This window comes from Geospiza fortis, unplaced genomic scaffold (assembly GCF_000277835.1).
Source record: "Geospiza fortis unplaced genomic scaffold, GeoFor_1.0 scaffold114, whole genome shotgun sequence".
In the NCBI taxonomy this organism is placed as follows: Eukaryota; Metazoa; Chordata; class Aves; order Passeriformes; family Thraupidae; genus Geospiza; species Geospiza fortis.
In genome coordinates, this window is record NW_005054383.1 from 3,079,382 (window position 1) to 3,102,600 (window position 23,219).

Sequence of the window (23,219 nt, forward strand, 5' to 3'; positions counted from 1 at the left end):
GAGGGCTTGGCTATCCAGGTTCCACTCTTGCTTACGAGCTGTTAAACTCCCTTTGAACCTTGACCTTACTTAAGCACTTGACTGATTGATAATCTCTTTCTGTAGTCCCCAACACTGAAGGAGACACCACCAACACCAGTGCCAGCTGGGTATTGGGATTGTTTTTGTGATATTTCCTCCAAAACATTCCAGATGCTCATGGGGACACTAAAGCATGGTACAGACTGACCCACTAGAAGTGGAGCTTTTCTCATGTGGTTTTAGGGGATTGCTTCAACCTCTCATCTTGCAATCTCATCCTCAGAGAGAAAACAACAAACTGAAAATCTTCCTACAATATATAATTTCCTAAAAGCAGAATACTCCCCACAGAATGGATACAAATCCAAGTTTCTGGGTTTCTTTTTTCCTATTTGAAAAAGGAATGTGCAAAGGGAGGGAGGAGAAACTTTAGGGCTGTATGACCACACATGGATGTGGCACTTGTGGACATGGTTTAGTGGCCTTTGGCAGTGCTGGGCTGATGGCTGGATTTGATGATCTTACAGCTCTTTTCCTACCTAAACAATTCCATGATTCTATGAGCAGTTAAGTTTGGTCCAGACACTGTACCTGAAATGACTGGCAAGATTCCATCTGGTGATCTGACAGTGCCAGTGTGCTCTGAATCAGATTCTGCAGCACCAGAAAATGAATATCATAAATACTGAAAGAAAAAAAAAAGAGAAAAATATTTATTCCTGGTGATTTTTGAACATGAGGTACCCATTAAACCAGCACAAAAATCTACAAACTCCATCACCTGCTTCTCAAATACAAGCATAGAGGCACAAGATCTACAGCTGTGGATCACTCATGTAAAGGAATCTGTTACATTTTCCCTCACCTTCCACCCCCAATTTTTGGATTAGTCCAGATAATCTGACACAAAGTTCTCCCTGATAACATCTCATCCTCTTAAGATACAACACCCACATAGAAAAGGTACAGTTGTCCCAGTGATAAAATCATTTTGAGGTCATCTCTGTTATCATTTTATCTGCCAAATCTAAGTCAGAGGTCCCTACAGTCTTGTCAAAGTATTTTCTGTTAATAAATTTATGCACTGCAACAAACAGATGGAAACACTGAATTAGGACACTTTTATATGACTTCCACAGAAGGGAGGGGCTGATGTGGCCTGATCCTAACAAGGAAAATGGTGCTACTGCTACTCACCTGCTCAGGTTATCCTCTTTTGTGCCTTGATTTGTGTCTTCTCCAATTGCCAGCACTCGAAATCTAGTTAAATGGAAAGATAACACTGGAACCAGATTTTCTGTGATTTGCTGTGATTTTGCATCAGCCATGAAGCCCAGAGGCTGATGAACACAACTGCTAATGAGGCAAGTGCTGGGCCAGCCCAGGGGACTGTGTGCTCCAGCAGCCTCAGCACAAGGGTCAGACAGCAAAGGAACTGTCCAGATCCATCTCCACTCAAATAGCTGTTGACAAGGAGATAAAACAATGGACAGGACACAGTTCTAGCACTGAAAGGATCTGTCATTTTATTGAAGTTTTGGACTTCCAATTAAGGCCAGCAGCACTTTTGCTGTAATGCACAGCTCTTCCCAAAATAAGAAAAATTACAAAGGTGCTAAATTTGTTATCATAAAATGGTCTGAGACACAATTTTTCCACACTGCTTTTCAAGTGTTAATCATCATGAAAAAGCTTAATGACTTGGAGCTGGAGAATGCTGCACAAGGCTGAGTGCTCTTCCTTATCAATACTTTTAGCAGCACTGAAATGATTCAGCTGAGCAACCAGCTACAAATTGTGATAGAAAATGGGGCCAGTTAATCTGAAAAATGCTACATTTCTACTGCAATGAAAGTTACACTTGAGTAGCAACATCTCTAACAACTAAGGGTGAGGACTTTACAATTTAAGAAAATCTGCTGCAGTGAATTTCTGGTTTAAAAGTCTTATTTAGCAGTAAGAATGGTTTGAAATCAGCAAAATTGTGCAAATAACTGAAAATCACTTATATGTATTAAGGAAGTGTGGATATGAAGGAAACACTGCTGGTTGTATTTAGCATAACTTGTTTTCTTACTAAGGGTACAGGTACAGAGGGTGTAAATCATGCCCAGAGAGGAGACCTGCTCTGAACTTCTGTCCCCTGCCTCACCCCATGTGCAGAGCCAAAAGCACCAGGATCAAAATACCTGGCAAAGAGTTCCTCCAGAGTGTCAGGAATCTCCAGTTTGGGGTTCCCCAGGGTTGAACTGAATTTCTCTTTCAGTCTCTCCACAAACTCTTTAAACTCATTTGCGCAAACCTTTGAAAAGAGGAGACAGAAATGTCATCAACCTCAATTTCTCAGAGTGGAAAAACTGCTCTACTTTTAAAGTGTGCATGAAAATTCTTGCAGCAATAGCTGAGTTCTGAAGTCAGAAGCAGTCCAACAGCCAAGGCAAGGCAGGGAAAAGCTGCTGCAGTTTGTGTTTGCTGATTCAGTGAACAGTTGCAGGTTCCATCTGTAATCAGCTCACAGCTACAAGCCAAGCACCATGAACATATGTTCTAAGACAATTGCCTGAATTAACAGCAAGATCTCTTGCTAGAGCTATGTTTAAGCTTCTGCTCAAGCCCTGCAGGCTTTTCCACGTTCTCCATGAAGTGTGTGCACAATCATAGCTTGGAGAACACCTGTTATATGAGAGCAATCATCTCTGGAAACAAGTTTCTATTTGCTTCCAAGGACAGACTTTGGGGATGGGGACACATATTTATTTTAGTGATGTCTCATTAATGAACCACTGCTCTTCCTTTAAGCAACATGAATCTAACAACAGAACTGATGGGCTTTTCTGACAATGGTGTGAATTGTCATTCCTAAATAAAAATGATCTTGCTGTGACACTGTCCCAGTTCTGAAAAAATTCTGAAAATCAAAATGGAATTGCTTGCACTGGAAGTGTAAACAACTTTTCGATTTGAAATAATGGTTAATTTAAATGGAAAAAAAAAAGAAATAAAATCTTTTAGCTGCTCAAGTTAAGTCTGATAAAGTTTGCTTGTGTTCTTGCATTCATTCACAGAAGCTAAGGTGACAGTTCAACACACAACCAGAATAAAAATTAGAAATTACAGAACAAAAATGTTTTCTTGCTCAGGTAACAATGTGGCTGAAAGGATAAAAAAGGAATCAGCAGATAGAGATGTTTAGTCATGGATGTTTATAAACAAGCACATTGAAAACACAATGATTGTTGCACAAAGGGCTGTTTATGTGCCTTTGGAAAGTTGCCCTGTGTCCACTTAATCCCAAACCAGCAATGATGCTGCATTTTTACAGTGATGCTATTTTAAAAATAGCTAAAGGTTCAAGGGAGGGAAAAGACATGAAATCAGTGCAAGTTCTCAGTAATCCAAACAGCATAAAGTACTCTATGAACTTCTGGAATACTTCCCTCCTACCTGTGGATCTTCATAATTATTTTCTCTATTCATGAAATCATCAATGAGGGCTTTATCTTGGTAAACCTCAGCAAGGCAAACTCTGCAAGAGACACAATTGAAGGTGTTGCTCAGAGCTGAAATTTTCCCAGTTCCAAACAGACCTGACAGCAGCAGGGTGCAAACAAGATGAAATTTTTAAGCAACATGAAACAAAAGAAATATGTGGGAGGACCATGTCCCTCCAGGAGAATTTAGCCTGTATCTAGAACACAGAAAACTTCTTACTTGTAATTGAGGTAGGTCTGTGGGTTTCTGACAATGTAGCGGGCTCTGCGTCCCACGGAATGGGAGGTTTTATCCAGGGACTCCTCGAAGCTGGAGTGCATCAGGTCCCTCACCACCTGCCAGGGCACAAAGGGCCCTTTCACCTGCAGGAGGAAGAGAGTGTCTGCAGTTAAACTTCACTGTGTGCACTCATGGTGAGAGCAGGATGAAGCCCTGGCTGGTGAAATGTGTGTGCAGCACCCAGCAGCTCTGTGCTTGTCGGACAATGCCTTTTTCTGACCCAGAGATGGGGCAACTGAGAGGTGTTTTAAAAACTTTCATTCCATTTTCAGTCTCATGGGAAGGGTGAGACAATACAGATGTTATAATTCACGCCATCACAATCAGAAGCCAACTATTTCCTAATTACAATACTTTATAAGTGTTTCTTGGCCTATCAGCTTTAGCCACACCATGCTGCATATGCCTTAAATCCAATCATCTAAAATTACCCCTCATGGATCCTACCACAATGCATCTTTCACAGTTCTATTTCTCCAAAGTATCCAGTCTTATTTGCAAGGCCATCCTTTGAAACGTTTTTCTAGCTCCATTTCTCTCTCAACAATGTCTGTCCTATTCCATGGCATTTCTAATTCAGCATTTCTTATCTCAAAGTTTGCATATGGATGCACACTGTGTGGGCTTTCTGTCAGGCCCTGACAACTCTCTACAAACCCATTTCCTCCTCTCTCTTGGATAGAAAAAACTTCCTTGATGGCAGGTACTGTCTCTAACTTTGTGATGATAATAGTCAATGCATATAAACCTGTTTTGTAAAGCTCTTTTAGCTAAGGTGCAAAACTCCATCCTTCAAACAAGTTGTCTAGCCATGAGCCATCGTTTGTTTTAATTTGATTTGTCAGATCTCTCCATTTTTGAAGCTGTTTGTGGATGGATACTGAATGGTTAGACAAGGTCACAGAACACAGCCTTTCAAAATCAGCAGTGCCCCCACCTTGGCATTGAGCACGTGGCTGGCAATCCTGCAGAGCATGAGCAGGCTGTCCTCCTGCACCGTCCAGGTCACGCGCAGCCGCGTCATCCTCAGCAGCGCGCTCTGGTCAGCCTTGTCGTGGTAACGCAGCCGTTTGCTTTTGTCTGCAGAATCCTCTTCTGGCAAACCCAGGGAAACAAAAAAAGACATTTATCTCAGCACCTCATATTCTAATTAACTCAAATTTCTAGCTCAGGCTCAGCAGCAGTTCAAGTTTGTAAGAATGAGAGGCAAGCAGGGAAGGAAGTTGCAGTCTAGAAGTGAAATGCAGCAATAGCTCTCCTGGGCATGAGAAAACGAACACTTTAATTGGCAAACTGACAACCTAGAGCATCATTCCAAGAAGAATCTTTAAGCCAGCTATCAAGAGCTGATAATGGATTGCAGGGAGCTGCTCTGGCACAGACTCCATGAGGATTCCTCCAGCCTGTGCAGCCGTGGCTCACACACAGCTCCTGGGCACAAGGTGCTGCTGCTCCTCCCCACTGACTGAGGCAGCCCACAGACATGGCCACAAAGCTGCCCTGACCCACACCCTCTTTGCCAAAGCAGCTTCCTGCAGGCCTAGGCATAGTAAAGAATGCTGCCTTTTCCTGTTTCCTACCTTTCTTTTTCTTTTTTGTCTTCTTTCCAACATCCTTCCTAAGCCTCTTCCTCTTTTGGCTTTTTCCACCTCTCACTCGTTTCGTTCGATCCTGGGTTGCTTCTTTAGTTATTTCAATACATTCCTCTTTCTGGAAAAGTGACTCTGATCCTACCTTTGCTTCTCCCAAAATATTAATTGTGTTACCTAAAATGACACATATTTACAGCAGTGGAGCTTTATAGCAATGACATTCTACAATGTTAAGGTATAGAGACCAAATGACAAATTTCAGTAAATTAAAAGACAGATGTTCTTTTAGAACTGCTCTTTGTTAGTCCTATCATTTCATGCCCCCTCTCAGCAGCTCACAGAATAAATTCCTACATTAATGAGGAATCATCAAGTAATTAAGCCTAGTTTACAGTGCACAAACACAAGGGAACAGAGCTGAGGTTTTACATTCAACCTGAAGCATTTTCTCCTCCTTAGCTCAAACATTAGGCTGGATAACAGTGCTACAAAACATTGGTCCCTCTGGACTTTCTGCAAACTGCACATCAGAAATTACAAAGGATAGAAATGAGTGTTTTATAAGAATTTATTTACACATCTATTTTACAGCCCCAGAAGTACTCTAGATCACTGTAAGGAGACAGGACCAGCCCATGTTATCAATACTAGATAAAAAATTATTGTTCCATATAGCCAGTAATAGGGAATGAAACCATTTATCTGTTTTACTGGCCCAGGAGCATCCCAGATTACTGGAAGGGGACAAGAACAACCCACACCCTTCATGCTGGGTTTGACAAAGGCAGGAGGAGCTGTGGCACAGTCTCAGGCCTTACCTCCAGTACTGAGTGGCAGGGAGTGTTTGGTGAGGAAGGTGGGGAGTCTTGCTGTCAGCCCATTTTCAGGAACTGTATTTTCCTAAGACAACACAACTTTAAAAAAGGTGACATACAAAAGGGGTGCACTGGTTTTAACAACAATTTACTTTTATAATCTGAGTAGTGTCAGCAATAAATTTTCAGTTTAAAAGAAAAGATCCTTGGCTATAAGAAAGAACTCATTTGTATTATTACTACCACACATTAAAATGGCTCCAAAGCTTTTCTTAAATCACCCTGGAATGACCACTAGACTGTGAAGGTTAGAAATGCCCTCAGGTTTAAAAGCAGTAATTACTGGAAAAGAAATGCTTGATTATTTCATTGCTGCAGAGGCTGAGCACAGTTTGCTGTAAAACAGTGTTAGCATTTTACATTCCAAAGGAACTTCTGAACAGCACAAAACCAAAATGCAAACACAAACACTGAGTAAATGCCTCACAGAGCACATTCTGCCCATCCTAAATCTGAGCCTGAACCAACTGCAATGTGTTGGGAGTTTTGCCATTCTCTGCTAAACCCATTTCTCTTGTTGGGGGCAGAAGTTGGTCACAAGATGTGGAGGGAGAGGAGAGCAGAGAGGAAAGAGCTGCTGGAGGTTGTGTTACTGCTCAACAAGGAGGTGACTGAACAGCAGACAGAATTAAGAGTGAAATGATCCTGCCTGAGGGAAATAAATTAGCAACTTAATTTTACATCCATTGATAGGCTCTGATTTGTGCACTGCTTAGGGGAGAGTAATTACAGGCAGTTCTGTGAAAGTCCCTGCTCAGTGCCTGGTAATGGTGAAAAAGCAAAGGAAATGTATGGAATTCTTAGGGAAGTAAAGCAACACTAAGAAGCTGTAAAAATCTGTGCTGGGCCACAACCTTGAAGCACTCTCAGATTGTATTTCCACCTTAAAAAGGACAGGTGGAACTATCACAGGTTAAAATAAAGGCAACAAGAATGACTAAAGACAGGACAGTTCCATGCTGGGAATGGCAGATGTCAGTCTTAAAAAAAGGGGATGAATGTGAGAGACATGAGAGATGTTTACAAAAATCCAGTGAAACAGTAAGAAAAATGAAGAATGTATTTTTCACAGCTTCCCTCAGTTCTTCAATTACTGGGGAGCTTAAGGCATCAAAAGGAAGTGGTGGCACATAGCAGGAATTTGAAACACTTTGCCACAGGAGGCTGGGGATAGTAAAGACTTACAAATGCTCAAAAACCAGACAAATTAATACTAAAAAAGAAAAGCTATTACTGCTTTGAAACATCAGCCCCAGATTTAGAATGGCCTTGAGCCAAAATTGCAGACAGCTGGGAGAGCATTCTGAGGAAATATCCCTTGCTCTTACAAGCTTCCATCAGAGACAGGACATTAGCCAGAATTCTGATTTGCATGTGTTGGGCTCCCTAGTTTTTTTTTCCTTGTGTATTTCCTTGTTTTGGATGTTTTGCTTTTTGTCTGACAACTGCTACATTCCAGAAAGGCAAGAGGAACCACTGAGTAGTGTGAACTGCTCACTCATGGAAGTATTTCTCCTTTGGTTGAATGTATTAATAAATTCAAAATTCAGTTTTCAAATTGAATTTATAACCAATTCTTTCATTCACTTCAGCACCAAGATTTGTGAACATCTGGCACTCATTTCATTCCAGTGCTGTAAATCCTTTCTGAGAGCATGCACGCAGAATTTGGTGTCACTACCTCAACCTTAAGAACATTAAAATTTGGAGAAGTGTATAAATTTTAAAATACCCACCTTCCTGGTCTTGTTGATGATGTAGCTTGTCCAGATCCAGTTGCGCTTCAGATGCCCATAAAAGCTGGAATCCAGACCTGCAGCTCCCAGCCCATCTCCAGGGATGGATCCATCATCAACCACCTCTCTGCTGCCTCTACCGGCAAGAGGAACAAAACCCACAGGAATTATTTTGTGCAGATTCCTTCTCAGAGCTCTTACTGGTGTGTGTGCAATGTGCAGAACTCTCCCCTTGCCCTCCCAGTTTAGGGGGTAATATTATACCATTAATTACATCCCAAGACTGTTTCTTTCTTGAAGTTGTCACAGTCATCCCCAGTCTAACTGCAAGTAAACACCAGAAATCCAATTTAAAAGATTTACTGCCACACAAAGAGACCATATGCAAGTTCAAGCAAGGATCAGTGGAACTGGGTCCCTCAACTCCATTATTTTTTTTAAGGTAACTTGATATATTTACCTGCAACATGGAACTAACTGAAAATACATTTAAACAGAGTGTTTATTGAAACAGAATAGAATACTGACAGAGCTAAACCACAGTGCACAACACAATCAAAAAAACTTAGCTGGGGTTCTGCATGGCTGTCAGACGTTGTGAGCATGCAACCCTCCCAGGTATTCTGAGTGTGATTAGGCAGAAGATTAAATGCTCCAGAGATCACCTCCAGATCACAGTGCACATTAGAAATTAATCTGCAACCAATTACAGCCAAGTGCAGCACAAAGGGACAGGATTCAGACTGTGGCACTGGGGAGCTGCTGAAGCTACTTGAGATACCATGATATAAAGCACAGGAACAGAAAACCCTTACATTTGTTACTCCTGGCATTCAGAGTACTTGGGAAGCATTCCCTCCCTTCCAACTCTGCTCTCCTCAGGACTCTTGCAACACACACCTGTACTGCTCTGGAAAGAAATCCAAATCTGCTCATCCCATCCCTCCAGCACAACAACCTGGCAACCAAGTTTTTGGGAACAAAAACCAGAACTACATCTCCTTGGACTCAGTTCAGCTCTGACCTCCACAGAACACCCAGCTGAGATGCTCCAGTCTCAAGGGCTTTTGCTATTGAGTAACACCCTGAACCCCTGCACAGCTCCTCTGGCCTACCCTGCTGCAGCACCTACGTGGTGTATTCCAGCATGGCACACTTTCTTTCCAGGTTGTGTTTGTTCACTGCTGACTCCTGCTCCTTCTCCACATCCAGGGCACTCTCCTCCCCTGCAAGGTTGCTCCTCTTTGTCCGAGGACAGCGGACAACTCCTGGACAGACAAAAGGGTTGCACTGTCAGCATGACAGCTCAGGATTCAACTTATCTTCAATCCACCTTGCTCTGGCAATCTACTGCTCCCACATAATACTGCCATTCTTACCCCTTCTCAATACAACATGCCTGCTTCTCACACAGAAGGGCTACTGTCAACTTTGGTATTTCCAACAGGGCAGCAATGCTTTGAACACAAGTGGATCACAACTTTATAGAATTATATGGACACAGCTCCCAACTTTTTTTTTTACAATGCACAGGACAACATTCCAAAACAGCAGAAGTGGAAAACCGTGGTATTCACATGCCCTCTGAACAGAGAGGGATTTAGCTTTCTCAGATTTCTCCTGAGAGAAGCAGAGAAAAGAATGATCAAAACAGTTCTTATCTCATTTGCTGCTCCTGTGTTTGTGCCCATGTGTAGTGTGTTCTGGAGATTGTTTACCCGAGGTGATTGCTTGACTGGATTGTGGTGATGGTGTTTGGCATTCACTGACCAATTGGATCCATGTGTGTGTGTGTCAGGACTCTTGAGCAGAGAGTCATGGGTTTTCTACTTAGTTAGTTAGTGATAGTTCTTGTTAGTGTAAAATAATATAATATAGTTTTACTATAATAAAGTAATTAATTAGCTTTCTGATATCACGAAGCTCTGCACATCATTCTTCCCACCCATTGGGTATTAGCATCCAACAGAAAACCAGAGCCTGGCTCAAGTTTTAGGAAGGGAAGAGGAACTGGGATGTGCCCAGAAGGGGCAGAAAGGGTGCTCAGGGGGTCCAAGTGTGCCATACCCAGGGGTGTGTTCAGGCAGACACACTGCAGATCAAACCAGAAGTTCTCCACGTCCTGCAGGGTGTTGAGGACGTAGGAGCGGCGCTCGAAGGGGCGGCTGCTCTGGGCCAGGTTGTAGTGCAGGTCACAGATGGTGGTGTCCACAATCACAGCATTTCTCTTCATGTACACAAACACCTGCCACACACAGCACAGCTCAGGCTGTAAACAGCACTGAAACTGCCTCATTAGCAGGACACACCAGCTGGGTTAGGACTGGACAGCTTCTGTCTTTGCTATTTTAGCCACTGCTCTGACAGAGGCCACACCCATTCCCACACTATTGCTCTGTATTCCCAAATTCCCTTGATAGCAATTCAGAAATTTCCTTTCTAGATTTAGAACAGTTTCTTTTCTCCCTTGTGCACAGGATATTCCAAGTTCTATTTCCTGCAAGTCCTCACTTGGAATTGGAATGGATATGTTTGGGGCCTCATTAACTTTCTTACCCTCATAAAGTCTGGTCTGCTTTCTCCTTTGCAGGTGCTCTCTATCTAAAAAGATGCACATGAATCTCATTATTTTACTCTGATCAGTGCCTTTATTCTGTGTCAGACATCCAAGCTCAACAGCTTGATGGAAAAGAATGTGTCATACTCATTTTTCATTAAGTCTTGCCAGTCTGGGACCTCCTGGGTCATTATTGTGTGCAGTGTTCAGCATTATATATTTCAGGAGTTCCCTTCCAGGGAAAAGAGGTGAAAAATTACCTGCACAACTTACAGTATCACTTGGATCTGGAGGTTTGCACATATCTCTGAAACATCAGTACTTTATTTAAGGTAATTATGAACCCCAGGTCTTGAAAGATTCATGAAGAGTAACTGCCTTTTAAATTTTTTTTAATTACCTGGTCTTTGTCTTGAAACTTCTCTGTTGGGCCAAACTGCAGCAGTCCCATGTAACATAATCTCTGAAGGTTTTCTACCACTGAGAAGATGTACCTCCTGTAGCAATGGTAGGAGTGATACAATTAGCACCCATGAAAATAGAGAAGTGATACCAGAAAATCCAACATTTTCATGTAGCAACCCGAGCTTTCAGCAAACCACCGAGTTATAGAATTTCTGAAGTGGTATTTTTGCTTGAATTATCAGCCTATGGAAAACATGTAATACCCCAAGGGTCCAAACTTCCTCTCCTAAAATCACAAACCTAGTATTTTAGTCAAATACTAAGCAAAATTTTGCTAGCAAGAAAGAAAATAAGCCATAAATAACATATGTAAAAATGAATTAAATATGGTCAACAGCAGATCTGCAGACAATTTCATGTTATGTAAAGAAGACAGGAGTAAGAAAACATGACTGCTAAGTACAGGCCTTCATACATGTATGAATGAAGAACTGGGCAATGATTCCTGGAGTTCAGATTGTTTAGAATTACTTCTCCAAGAAGCTGCTTCAGTTGCTCAAAGCTTTGGCTGAGCAAAAAGTGCAGCATTTTCCATCCTGCATACCTACATCTATGGCAAAATTCTGGCACTTGCAGGAACTTTCTGCAAGATTTAGTTTCTGAGACAGTTTGTAAAAAATCAGCTTTGCCCACATTTAACTTCACTAAGATCTAATTAAATGCAGTTAAATGGGAGTTGGATTTTGGCAGGAGTTTCCTCTGGGGGTCAGAAAGATCAGGCTTAGAAATTTGGCTCCATTAGAAGTTTTAGTAAAAGGAGGCTGAAGAGACAGCTTGGTTATGTGTCATATTGTTTTGCATCCCCCCATCAGATGGAGCCTGCAGATTTCAGAAAATGCCATCAATCCAGTTTCTAATTGCTAAGATTTAACAATAGATTTGGAATTGCAAACCTGGGCTCCCCACTAGCCTTGGCTGCTGATACTGCCCAGCCCTGCTCCCTCACCAAAGGCACATTTGCATGTTTGGAAAATGTCACCTAAACCTCCAACCATTCACAAACTGTCAGCAGGGACTTTTTGGGGAAAACTAACATGGTGCTCTTGATTCCACACATTCACATCACTTTCCTTTCTTCAGTCCAACTTCAAGTTTTACATCTCCTGGAAGAGAAATGGCAAATCATGGCAGATGTGCCACGGAAAGTATGAGGAGAAACTGAATGTGTGAGAGGCAGGAGCTGGGAAATGTGGCACCTCTGGAAAGATTTATGAAGGACAGCAACACTTAGACCCTATTAAATTCTGAATTTAGCAGCAGTCTGGAGTGTGTTTTATACAGAAACAACATCCTGCTCATGAGTTATGAAGGACAGAACCTCCCAGCTCTCAAGCACTGCCTGACAGCATACATGAATATTGTTTATTAGTTTCTTACTACCTTCTATTTGGGAGAGAAAAATACAGTTTGGCACACCATCCTTTGAGGATTGATGGTCCTTGTCTTAAGTGCCACAGTTCTCTTTGACACAGACAGGAAATAACTGAGAAAACAACCAGCCACTGTTGGTTCTTCTCTAGAGCCTCTTATTTTGACTCAGCTGCTTACCTTTTGTAGAGGAGCTGCTGTCGGACTGGCCTTGGAAGAAATCTGATCAGAGTGTGCTTTTTTAGTGGATCATTTAAAAAATCTTCCAGACCTTCCACCTAGAATTATTTCAGAAGTTAATCAAAATGCAAAACATAACTATCCCCTCAAGTATAAAGCTTTGCTACCAGAATTGCCTACTACAATATTTTCAAAGTAAACCTTGCTGCTTTTGTGAAATGCTTAAACATTATTCTTGTTAATCAATAAAGCAGAGGATTCAGTGAGATTACAAAAAGCTCTTGGCAAAACAGTAGCTTAAAAATTTGCAGTATTAAAGGGCTATACTTTTTTTTTTACAGTGAGCCTGTGAAAAGCAACTACTTTTTCTGTAAAACACTGAAGTGTCTCCTTTCCTCTCCAGGGTCTAGTTTTGCTAAAACAGATTAAGGGAATATTTGTTCCAGCCTATAGGTACAGCTGCCATCATTAGACTTTGAAGGAAAACAAAAGAGCACCATACCTTGTAGCTGACTTGTACAATCTGAACAAAGACTGAGAGAGGCAAGCAGAGGAGGATGTCACTGACCAGAGCCCATCCAAAGCCAAACTCCCTGTGCACGGGCAGGGGAGGGATGTAACGCATCCAGGAGGAGTCATCCACGTACACTGCCAACAAGGACACAGCCTCAGACACAACAAACCCAACACCCACACCTAGAGTCTCTCTGTGACTGCTCAAGCACAACACAACTGGCAGGTCACAGTCTGCAAATCCAAAATGACCTGAAAATTCTCTAAACCCTTGATCTTCAAACCTTTCTGAAGTAGACTTTTATCTGCTTTGCAGTGTTGAACCATGGTAAGGGCAGTAATTAAGTGAGGATGTGCCACTTCTTACCTGTTTGATTAGACAGATCTACTTCAGTCTCCTGTGCAGAGCTCTCAGGATTCACCACAGTTGTCACAATTTCTAAGGTCCCATCTGGTTGTGCTTCAATTACAGCTGCATTCTCATCCAGCCCTTTTGTTTTCTCACCATCATTGCCTCCTTTTTGCCGTGTTTCATTTAAAGGGTGTCCATAAATTAAGTACCAGAGGAACATGTGGACCATTCTTAAACGGGGCATTTTGGGAAGAAAGCCAAGAGAACGTCCAAGTCCTGGAACTGGGAGGGAAGATTAAAGACCAAATAGAAACAAAAAGAGGATTAGAGCAGGAGAAACAGCTCCCTGCACAAAAATAATATGAAGTAAAGTGCAAGGGAAGATGGGCAGTTGAAAGTTAATGTAAATTACAAATAGTAAATAAGTAGTAGTAAATACAAATGCTCCAGTTCACAACTGTAGGAACCACAAGCAGCTAAGAAAACATTGGATAAGTTAGACTGGTTTAATATAAATTAAATTTTATTTCTATAGGAGGAGAAAAAAAATTGTATCTTAGGAGACATCTAGAAATTATTATTAATAATAAATGGGAAAGTGAAGGATGATAGAAAGCCCAAAGTTGGCTGTACCTGTAACAGGATGATAGTTCTTTAGCTGTGCTATGCCCATTTTATCATCAGCTTTTCCTGCCTGACTATTATCAGCTTTGCATGAGCTTTCTTGCGTATTTCCTGAGCCAGGAACTGCCTCTTGTCCCTGGTTTTCCTCCTCACCATGCTCCTGGGATGTTGGTGTCTGGGGGACTTTAATCCTGTAGCAAAACCACACAGCACTTAGGTCAAAAATAAGCAGAGCTCAATTCTTGTTCTTCCCTGACTTCAGGAGATATCAGCACGTCGCCTCAGCTTCACGCTTCCATTTCTCTGTTGCTAAAGTGGTTGTTTGTTTGGTTTTTTTTTGCTTACCTTGTGTTTATTTCCTCTGTATATTTTTGCATACCCTAGATAAGCCAAGCTCCCCCAGGCCATCCCAGGCAGGCCAGACTTGCCTGTTTGCAGTGCTGGAGTTGGAGATGCGGAACCGCACCTGCTCGATGGCGCTTTTCACCAGGGGATCACTGGGACTCACTGAGGGGTGCACAACAAACTCCACCTGTCCACAGCAGCACAACACAAACAAAAGGTGTCTATGGAGATACTGGCTCTTAATCAGATGCATAATCATCTGAGATTAACAGTTAATTATTTTCATTTTTGGATGAAAATTCCTGTTGTTACTTTGTATTAAACAAGAGGTCAAAGTGCATGGTTTTCGTAGCAATAAACTGCTAATGACATTTCTACACACCTTGGGCTTTGTCTTTTTAAAAGCTGAAATATCTGAGAAACAAGTACTTTGACCTGTAAACATTAGGCTGAGAGGGAAAAGTGAAAAGTCAGGGCTCATTAGGTGAATGGCCAAGCTAACACGTATTGCTGCTGAAAGCACGCACACAATTCAGATTGGTGAGATTTCATATGTGCTCTACACTAATTATGCAGCAGGTCATTTTCAGTGGATTCAATTCTCTGCTTATGAGCACTTCACACTAGAGTAAGTGACAAGTCTCAGTTCTACAACCACTGACTTCCACAAACCTCAGTAACAGCAGATTTTTGTTTTAAAATTAAAAATCACATTCTATAAATTTCAACTCAAGAAGCTCACTGAGGATTTTCCACACACTCTTGGCTTTCAAAAGGGGTTTAAACAGATTTTTGGTGCAGCCTGGCAGTGCAGGGAAAGAACCATGAATCACAGAACAGATAAGCAGCAGAACCTCTGGGAAGGGAGATTCAGAGACTTTGATCTCTGGCCTATTCCTTGGTCTCAATTATCTGCAGCCCAGTAACAGAAAGCAGTGAACTGGCTCTCACAGTAGCTTAGTTTGACATGAAGCCTCTAGGTAGCTCCTCTGTGGGTTCTGCTACAAGAAGGGAAGTCAGCCATGCATTCCAGCAAAAAGGCCCAGGATAGAGTGAGAAGTGAGAAGAAGGCTGTGGCTGTGCTGTCACCTTTTTGCTGATGCCATCCTGGATGACCGTGGTGCGGTAGAGCCTGAGGAGCCCGTCCCGCGCCAGCCTCTGCACCAGCCGCACGATGGACTTCTTGCAGCACTTGGTAGAAACACCTTCCTGCTTCTCTTGATCCATCACCATCTTCTGAAGTCTGGAAGATGCCAAAGATACCTTGCATTTTAAGGCCAGCAATGCTCCAACATTGCAGGATGTGTGGTCAACAGCTGTTTCTTTCCCTGCTCCCTCTTCCCTTTTGCTTGAGACAACTGGGAACTTTGCTTTACATTTCAGCTCTCTTTTCTTTCTACTCAAGCTTTTCCTTGCTAGGGGAGAACTGCCGTTCTGATGACAGCAAATTCTCAATGTCTGATTCCCCTGTGCATGGCTACAGTGCAATTATGACTGCAGCCTCCCCAAGGTCAGGAGAACCTACAGCTTTTTAGTAGTGATTTAACAAATGCAGTCAGTTCTTGCAGTTGTGAGCTCAGTTCAGCTTGAGGCAGAAAGGGTTTATTCAGTGGTTTCAGAGCACAGAAATGACTCCTGCATTCACAACATGGATACAGACAGACATATCCCACCACGTGAAGCCAGCTCCCTTCTCCCTTCTTCCCTTGCCACAGTTGGCAAGGGTGTGCTCACACCTTACTCTCCCCATGCCTGTTCCCATGCACTTTCCCACAAATGTCCCAGGCCCTAATTCTGGGCTCCTGGGGAATCAATTCTGAAAAAGACCAGGCAGATAACAAGGAAATGAAGAGTAACTGAATGTACACATGGACTTCAACTGTCCCAAAAGATTACCACATCCTGGTAATTAACAAATGGAAGGCAAACACCAGTAAATTTCCTAGCAGAAAACTTCCACTGATTCTGAGGAACCTGTGAGGAACCTGTTGGCAGCACTGCAGGAGCAGCAGAGACCTGAAATAGCTTCCAAGCCTGCGCTTGGATGGGACTCAATCAATCACTGCTGAGGCTGGTGCCAGATGAGGCTCTAATTTTGTAACACTCTGCAATTAAACAAGGTGACAGAAGGTTTCAAAATTCTCAGACCAGAGGAGAGTAAGGCCATGATTTCTTACTACATTCCTACAGCAAGCAGCCCTGGGTATACTGATACGCCAGGATCTTCTGTGCTGACACAGAAGATGGATGGTGCGATCCTATTTGTGACAACATAGCACTGCCAATTTAGGATCCAGCAGAGCACCAGAATTCCCATTTCTTCTTGGAAGTGAAACCTTAAAGGTCTGAAAGACATTTAAGGAAGTATCTCCAGCTCAAATAAGGCGTTAGGAGAAGAGATATAACACCACATAAAACTGCACTGAAAAGCAAACTTTGAGGGCCCTGCTAGGATGCCAGTGATGAGTGACATGAAAACCTGAGTCTCTCCAGTCCATACACAACAACACATGAACAAAGATGAGATAAAACTGATGCAGATGCACGAATCCTGCAGCAGGGAAGTGCTGTACAATGACTTGGGTCACAGTGATCCCAAGTTTGGCACACTCTGAAGGGATATATAAGTGAAGGGATAAGTAAGTTCTTTGATCTGTAGTTATGAGACATATAACGAACGAAAGCACTCTTGTGTAATCATCTGCATGGAACTATTGCTGCTTCCAATGAGCTGATTAAGATTCAACCACCCTCCCCATCCTTACAGCCACGGTGCCAGCAGGGACAAGCCAAGGCAGAAGGAACAAGCCCCCAGTGCTCCCAGCACCCCAGAGGGGAGGCTCAGCCCTGGCTCACGTGAAGAGGCTCTCGATGAGGCGCAGGTTCCTCACGGCCTCCACGATGAGGTTGCGGCGCTTCAGCAGCCTGTAGGTCTCGTGGGGCCTCTCCGGCGCCGCCGCCTTGCAGCGCTTCTCCTTCCTGGGGCCACAGGGCTTCTGGGGACAGCACAGCACAGCACAAGGGGACATCAGCCAGCCTGTCTGCAGCTGAGCAATTCCCCAATTGTTGCCTTGATTTTTGAAGTTTTTCTAAGCTTTCTGATGTTTACATTCTTGTAATGAACTTTCTCACACACTTTCTGTAAATAACTTATTGTTTTGCATTCTTTTATGGAAGAGGAGAAATTTGATGGACTGTTAGCTTGTCCAGTGTCATTGGAGAGGTGGCACTGTCACCCTCCAATCCACTGTCACTTTTGGAAATCTATAAATGTTGAAGTCAGAAATTAAAAGTGCTCTTTTTACCTTGGAAGAGCTGCATGTGCACGTTGTGTTATTTTGTGTCCTATAGCAACACCCATTTGGATGGATTTATTTATAATAAACTACTAAAATGAAGATTGTCTCTTATCTCCCCTTCCCAGGAAGGCAGACAGGGGATGATAAGCAGCCCTTGTGTGCTACATTAAGCTATGACATGCGTTCAGTCAGCACACAATTTGGAGGGCACCAGGGAACTAACCCAGAACTGTTATTTTGGACATCTACCCTCCTATATATATCCTATATACCCACTTACCCTCCTGGAAAAATTTTCACTTATATCTACAATGCAGTGCAGCCAAAATATGAATGTACTTTGAAATTAATTAAAAAAAAAAAAACCAAAACAATTTGATAAATAAATACAAAAACTCTAGTTTGAAGTCTTGCTATAAGAGCATAAAACTTAGCTCAGACAGCTGTATCAACAAGAAAATATTAAGACATGTGATCTTACCTTAGGATCTTCAAGTCTGACTTCCTCCACCTCAGCCACATCTCCATCTTCATCCGTGGGATGAGCACAGGTAGAAACACTGGACTCCTGCTTTAAAGTTCCCAAAGTAGAACTATCCCCTGAAATGTTGTCTGGGAGCTCCTCAGGATCTTCAAGAATTTGAGGGGAAGGCTGCTTCTTTCCTTGAGACTTCACAGCTGTTGGCTTTGAGCCTGGTTTGAGAACAAAAAACCTTGTAATTGTTCTGCTCTCCCTGCTCAGCTTTCTCTCTGAGAGGCATTCTCCCATCTACCCAGGAAGCTGCACTTAAAAGCATTCTGCTACACTTTTCATACATTCTGCCCTGCTGGAAGCAGTGGTTTGACCATGAAAGACTGCATTCAGCCTCCAAAAGTGAAGCTAAAAAAAAAAGTGAACTCTCGGTCATCAAATAATTCTCTCCACTCAGAAACCTTTTCATAGCTTGGAAAGTCATAAAGGGCTTATCCAGAAACTGGTCTCTGAAGAAAGGAGAGTTTCTGTCTCAAAGATTCTCAAGTTCTGTCAGAAACATGACTTTTCTGACTCAAAGCAGAATAAGAATTTAATGCTACTCCAAAGATAATCTACATAGAAAAATAGAGATCTCTTCTCTTACATTGGAGTTTATCAGAGAAATTGTAGCAATATCTAAATAGGTTTAAAAAATTAAGTAAACCCCCCCCCCCCCACTATATTTTTTTAGAATATGTCCCCTCCAAGACTGGTAGCTTTCACACTAACATGTTCCAAATAACTAAAGAAGAAACTGAGGTAATTAACTTCAGGAGACAGTTTTGTTACAAAATGCTCAGGTGAGTAAGGCTGTGGGTCAAGTCATCCCAACCCTGAATATCCAAGGAGCACAGTGTGTGAGCTCAGGGAAAAGGGGAGACATGGCATGGGATCAGGAGAGGCAGCACAAACACGACTGGACACAGACAGCAGGCCAAACTTCAGCCCTGAGAATCTCCAGAGGTTATCACACTTGGTGTTCCAAACCAGAACAATGTGGGGGCAAAGCAGGGAAATAACCAAATAGGCTTAAAAATAAGTATGTGGCCAAAAGCCATAATGGAAGCTAATAACATCTTATTTGCCCTTTAATAAAATGATCCATAAGAAAATTGCAGGTTGTTCTCCAGATTTCCAAATCACAAGTTACCTTTGGCTGGTGTTGTCTGCTGGACATCATCTTGGACACGTGATTTCACTGGAGAACCAGAGTTGGCTTTTTGACCTTTTCCTCTCTTCTTCCTGTCCTTCCCCTCTGCCTCATTGTCAGACTCTGAGGCCACAGCCTCCTCTTCTCCAGGAGATGCATCTTCCACAGGTGGGGAATCTTCTGGCACCAGAGCCAAAGTAACTGTAGCCAGCTGCTCACTCCTGGCCTTCTCCCTCTCAAACTGACGGTTTAAATCACTCTCCTCTGCAAAAATGTAGGAAATGTATTTTGTTGTCCTTTGCCGACCTTCATCCTCCATAAAACCCTGAGGAAACAGTTGGAATGTTATTTTACCACCTTGTTTCTCCATTCTATCATTGTTCTCCAGCATCAACAGAGGGAAAATGTTCTCAGTGTTATTCCCCACCCATCAAAAGATATAATATTATTTTTTTTAAGTAACAAAAATGTCCCTAACCTTCACGCAGAGAAATCAAAAGGAATTCTCTGCCTGAAAAATAAACAATTCTGCATTACCAGTGTATTAGAATGAAACTCCTACAGTATGTGGGATGGAAAAAAGTCAGAGGAAGAACAAACTGTGTGTATTCAGAGTGGAAATCAATTTTTTTCAGAACAAAAATGTTTGTGAAATAAGGGCACTGCAGCTCCCTGAGTGACTCAGACTTCAGTGGAAGCCTGCCCTGTCTGCTCCAACAGGGATGTACAAACTCACACACTCCACTAATCAATAGGGGAAGATTTCATTTTCACAGCTGACTGGGGGAAAACATGTTTATACAGCTTGTTTTTAACTCTATAGAACATTCTATTAAATGACAAGACTTTTCTAAAAAGATTCCCCATTAAGGGAAGATGACAATTACCCTGCCTTTGTGGAAAGAGACTGTTGGGCATGCAAGACATGATATCTGGATTTGTCTAGTGAAATAAAAAAACCACTGACATATCTGGAAATAAGAAGTTTAATCATATCTCCTAGAGAAGTAACTGGTTTACTCCAGAATTTCCTGGTATTTTCAAAAGGCAAGTAGATTAATGATCTTACACGGACAGAGGGTCTTTGAGAAGATTCTTCAGTGCTCTGATTAGAGCAGGTTACAATCCTAATTCTGAACCCTTGCCTTACACACCTTTTCCTCAACTGAATTAATTCTCTTTTCAATCTTACCAGGACTCTCTCACTGTCATTCTCAAATCTCTGCTGTTTCTAATGTTTAAGGTCAACAGTGTTATTCCTAAAATAACCAAAATTGTACCTTCAGTTTCAAAAAGCATCTGAATTATTTTATTTTAGCCTCACCTTGACAACTTTGTACCTCTCCAGAAGACGACAGAGCATCCTGGCTTCCAGCTTCCCCACATTCATAGCTAGGCGAAGTTCAGCCTGAGAAATACCTTTGGTTCCTCTACTTTCAACTGTTGCAGAAAGGAAAACAAAAAAATATCTCAGGGAAAGAATCTGACTGAATTTTATATATATCTATTTCTATGTACATTAATATTTCCCTGAACAACACTATATGCCAGAATATTAAATTTAAGATTCCCCACTAACTAAAGACAGTTTTACAGACACATAAAATATTCAGCCAAATACTTTCATAAACCACAATTTTACATGAAGCAGTGCCCAGCAGAATGAGGTATGGAGGTGACAGCTTCAAATTAGAAGCACGGATGATTTTTCTTCTCTGGCAGCTTTCCACAGTTAGATATTAATTTCTCCATTTGGAAAGGAAAAGAGATAGGAGAATAATGAACACTGTTTGCTTCATCTTTTCTCATCCCATCAAAACACCCTGTTTCTGCTGGGTAGTTGCTAAGCTTCCAGGAAGTGCTAACAGGTGGCAGCATCTCCAGTCTAATCTGGATTTAAGGCTCATTTTGCTATGAAGAAGTGACACTTTCTGATACAAAAGCAACCAGAATGTAAAACCACCTGCAATATACACATTTCTTTTATACTACAAGGAGTAAGGAGATAAAGGGAAAAGTCTTCAGATGTCTTAAATCACCTACTTAACTGATAAGCCTGGGTGAGCATATCCCTTTCACAAACAATATCCACAGGCTGAACAACTTTTGTGATGATCTCTTCATCATCATCATGATAATCTTCCATTTTCTTCCGAAATTCCTTCAGCAGCTTAAGGCAACGGACCATGACATCAGTCCCTGTGAAAAATGAGTGTGAGTAACAACCCCTAACAACGTGCAGGGGGTGTGTACTGCTTCAAACCATTTGACTTTTTTCTCAACATGAAGAAGTAGCAGAGCAATGGGGAACAAATGATTAAAGAGAGCTGGGTGTTTCTAGGAAGGTTTGCAACAGCTTTTCACTTCGTATGAATCTGGCAATCAGGTGAATTTTTGAGGTGCTCCAAACCTTCACATCTGTGCCAATGCTGGGACTGTCCAGGGGGAGAAACTTTCACAGCATAAATAAATCAATGGAGGGATTAAGTGCTGATGCCCAGAATTACAGATGGAGAACACTTATTTGACTGGGAGATCACTCACTGGGCATTAACCCATTCCTTTTCACAAGGACAGAACACACTCTGCCCACCAGCCACAAGATTCTTGTTGTTGATTTAATTCCACATCTTAGATCGTTCCTGTCCATCAGCTGTGCTGTGCTAACTCTCCACTCACTGGGCCCTCCCAGCAAAGGTCAGAGTGAGGACAGATGGCTGCAGGAGAGCTGAGATCCTGCTCTCCTCAGTGTCACTGAGCTCCTGCTGGACCCTTCACACCAGTGGTAACTCAAACTGGGTTACTGGACAATGCCACCCTGGCACATTGCAGTGATTCAGGAGCTGCTGCAGCAGCAGCCAGTTCATCCTGAAGCACTGGGGAGAACATCTCCAGCCATTCCTGCCCCTCTGCTACACACTGCTGTGAAAAGGCCACGTGAAGGCTTTAGCTGGAATCACTAAGGTTTCAGCTGATGAATTGTGTTTATATATCTGAGCAGTTACTGATGCCCAGCTGACACAAAGTTAACCCACAGTCACTTCACCATGTGACTGTGCTCCAGCCCACATGATTCCATCATTTTTCCTCAAGCTGAATCCTTTCCCTAGGATGCTGCTTAGGATTTAAGTGCTGACATTTTGGTAGGGTTACAAGCACTGTTATTACATCCTTTGTATTTCCACAGCCCATTAATTTTCACTGGAAGCAGTATTTGAAAAAACAAACAAACAAACAAAAAATCTCCCCATAGAAAAGAAATCCCCCAAAATAAACCAATTTCTTTTCCTTTAGCCCCTGCTGCCCAAAAATGTTCTTCCCATAGCAGATGCTCTGGCTTCATCCTCAGTGTGTCCCACATATTACTACCTTCTTTCCTGTATAACTCCAGAGATTAAACTATCTTGATCTCTGCTGAAAATCAGCTATTATTAATTCATCCTCCTTTAATACCTAGTGTTTTTAAGGCATTTTGGTGGATTTTCAGCTTTTACATCTGTAAGATGGAATTATCATTCAAGGGAAAGATTCATCAAGTGGCATTTTTCCCAACAAATTTAAGCAGTAAATGCAGCTGCTGTTTTGCCCATATCTGACAGAGCATAAAACACCAGGTTTGTAAGTGGACTTGTATTTTCTTGTCTTCTAAGTAAATACCTTAATTGCAAGTTAAATGCTTTTACTACTGCCTATAAACTGTTTTTAGGAGTGTTGTCTAGTCTTTCGGGTTTTATTTCCAAGTGTTTGCAGCTCATTAGAACACCCCTGAAAGACCTGGGTCATTTCTCTCTCAGCCATGTATGATGCTGTACCTGCTTTTGGCCTCTGCTTCTCTTTGCTCAGAAAACACTTTCCCT

At 42.1% G+C, this 23,219-nt stretch overlaps 1 protein-coding gene across 2 annotated transcripts in view; it reads right to left on the bottom strand.

Moving 5' to 3' along the window:
* Nucleotides 1-23,219, bottom strand: part of GTF3C1 (general transcription factor IIIC subunit 1) — a 38,535-nt gene that overhangs the window by 11,083 nt on the left and 4,233 nt on the right. For both annotated transcript variants that reach the window (XM_031060451.1, XM_031060450.1), the window contains exons 6-28: nt 21,406-21,561; nt 20,687-20,802; nt 19,363-19,687; nt 18,180-18,391; nt 17,256-17,395; nt 15,489-15,642; nt 14,483-14,586; nt 14,064-14,245; nt 13,446-13,712; nt 13,068-13,213; nt 12,566-12,663; nt 10,953-11,049; nt 10,063-10,240; nt 9,128-9,263; nt 7,996-8,131; nt 6,203-6,284; nt 5,373-5,558; nt 4,730-4,887; nt 3,733-3,875; nt 3,466-3,547; nt 2,211-2,323; nt 1,219-1,281; nt 613-706 (exon numbers count right to left, since the gene is read on the bottom strand). In XM_031060451.1, coding sequence (XP_030916311.1) covers nt 613-706; nt 1,219-1,281; nt 2,211-2,323; nt 3,466-3,547; nt 3,733-3,875; nt 4,730-4,887; nt 5,373-5,558; nt 6,203-6,284; nt 7,996-8,131; nt 9,128-9,263; nt 10,063-10,240; nt 10,953-11,049; nt 12,566-12,663; nt 13,068-13,213; nt 13,446-13,712; nt 14,064-14,245; nt 14,483-14,586; nt 15,489-15,642; nt 17,256-17,395; nt 18,180-18,391; nt 19,363-19,687; nt 20,687-20,802; nt 21,406-21,561 — 3,368 coding nt within the window. The remainder of the gene's footprint in view (nt 1-612; nt 707-1,218; nt 1,282-2,210; nt 2,324-3,465; nt 3,548-3,732; nt 3,876-4,729; nt 4,888-5,372; nt 5,559-6,202; nt 6,285-7,995; nt 8,132-9,127; nt 9,264-10,062; nt 10,241-10,952; nt 11,050-12,565; nt 12,664-13,067; nt 13,214-13,445; nt 13,713-14,063; nt 14,246-14,482; nt 14,587-15,488; nt 15,643-17,255; nt 17,396-18,179; nt 18,392-19,362; nt 19,688-20,686; nt 20,803-21,405; nt 21,562-23,219) is intronic.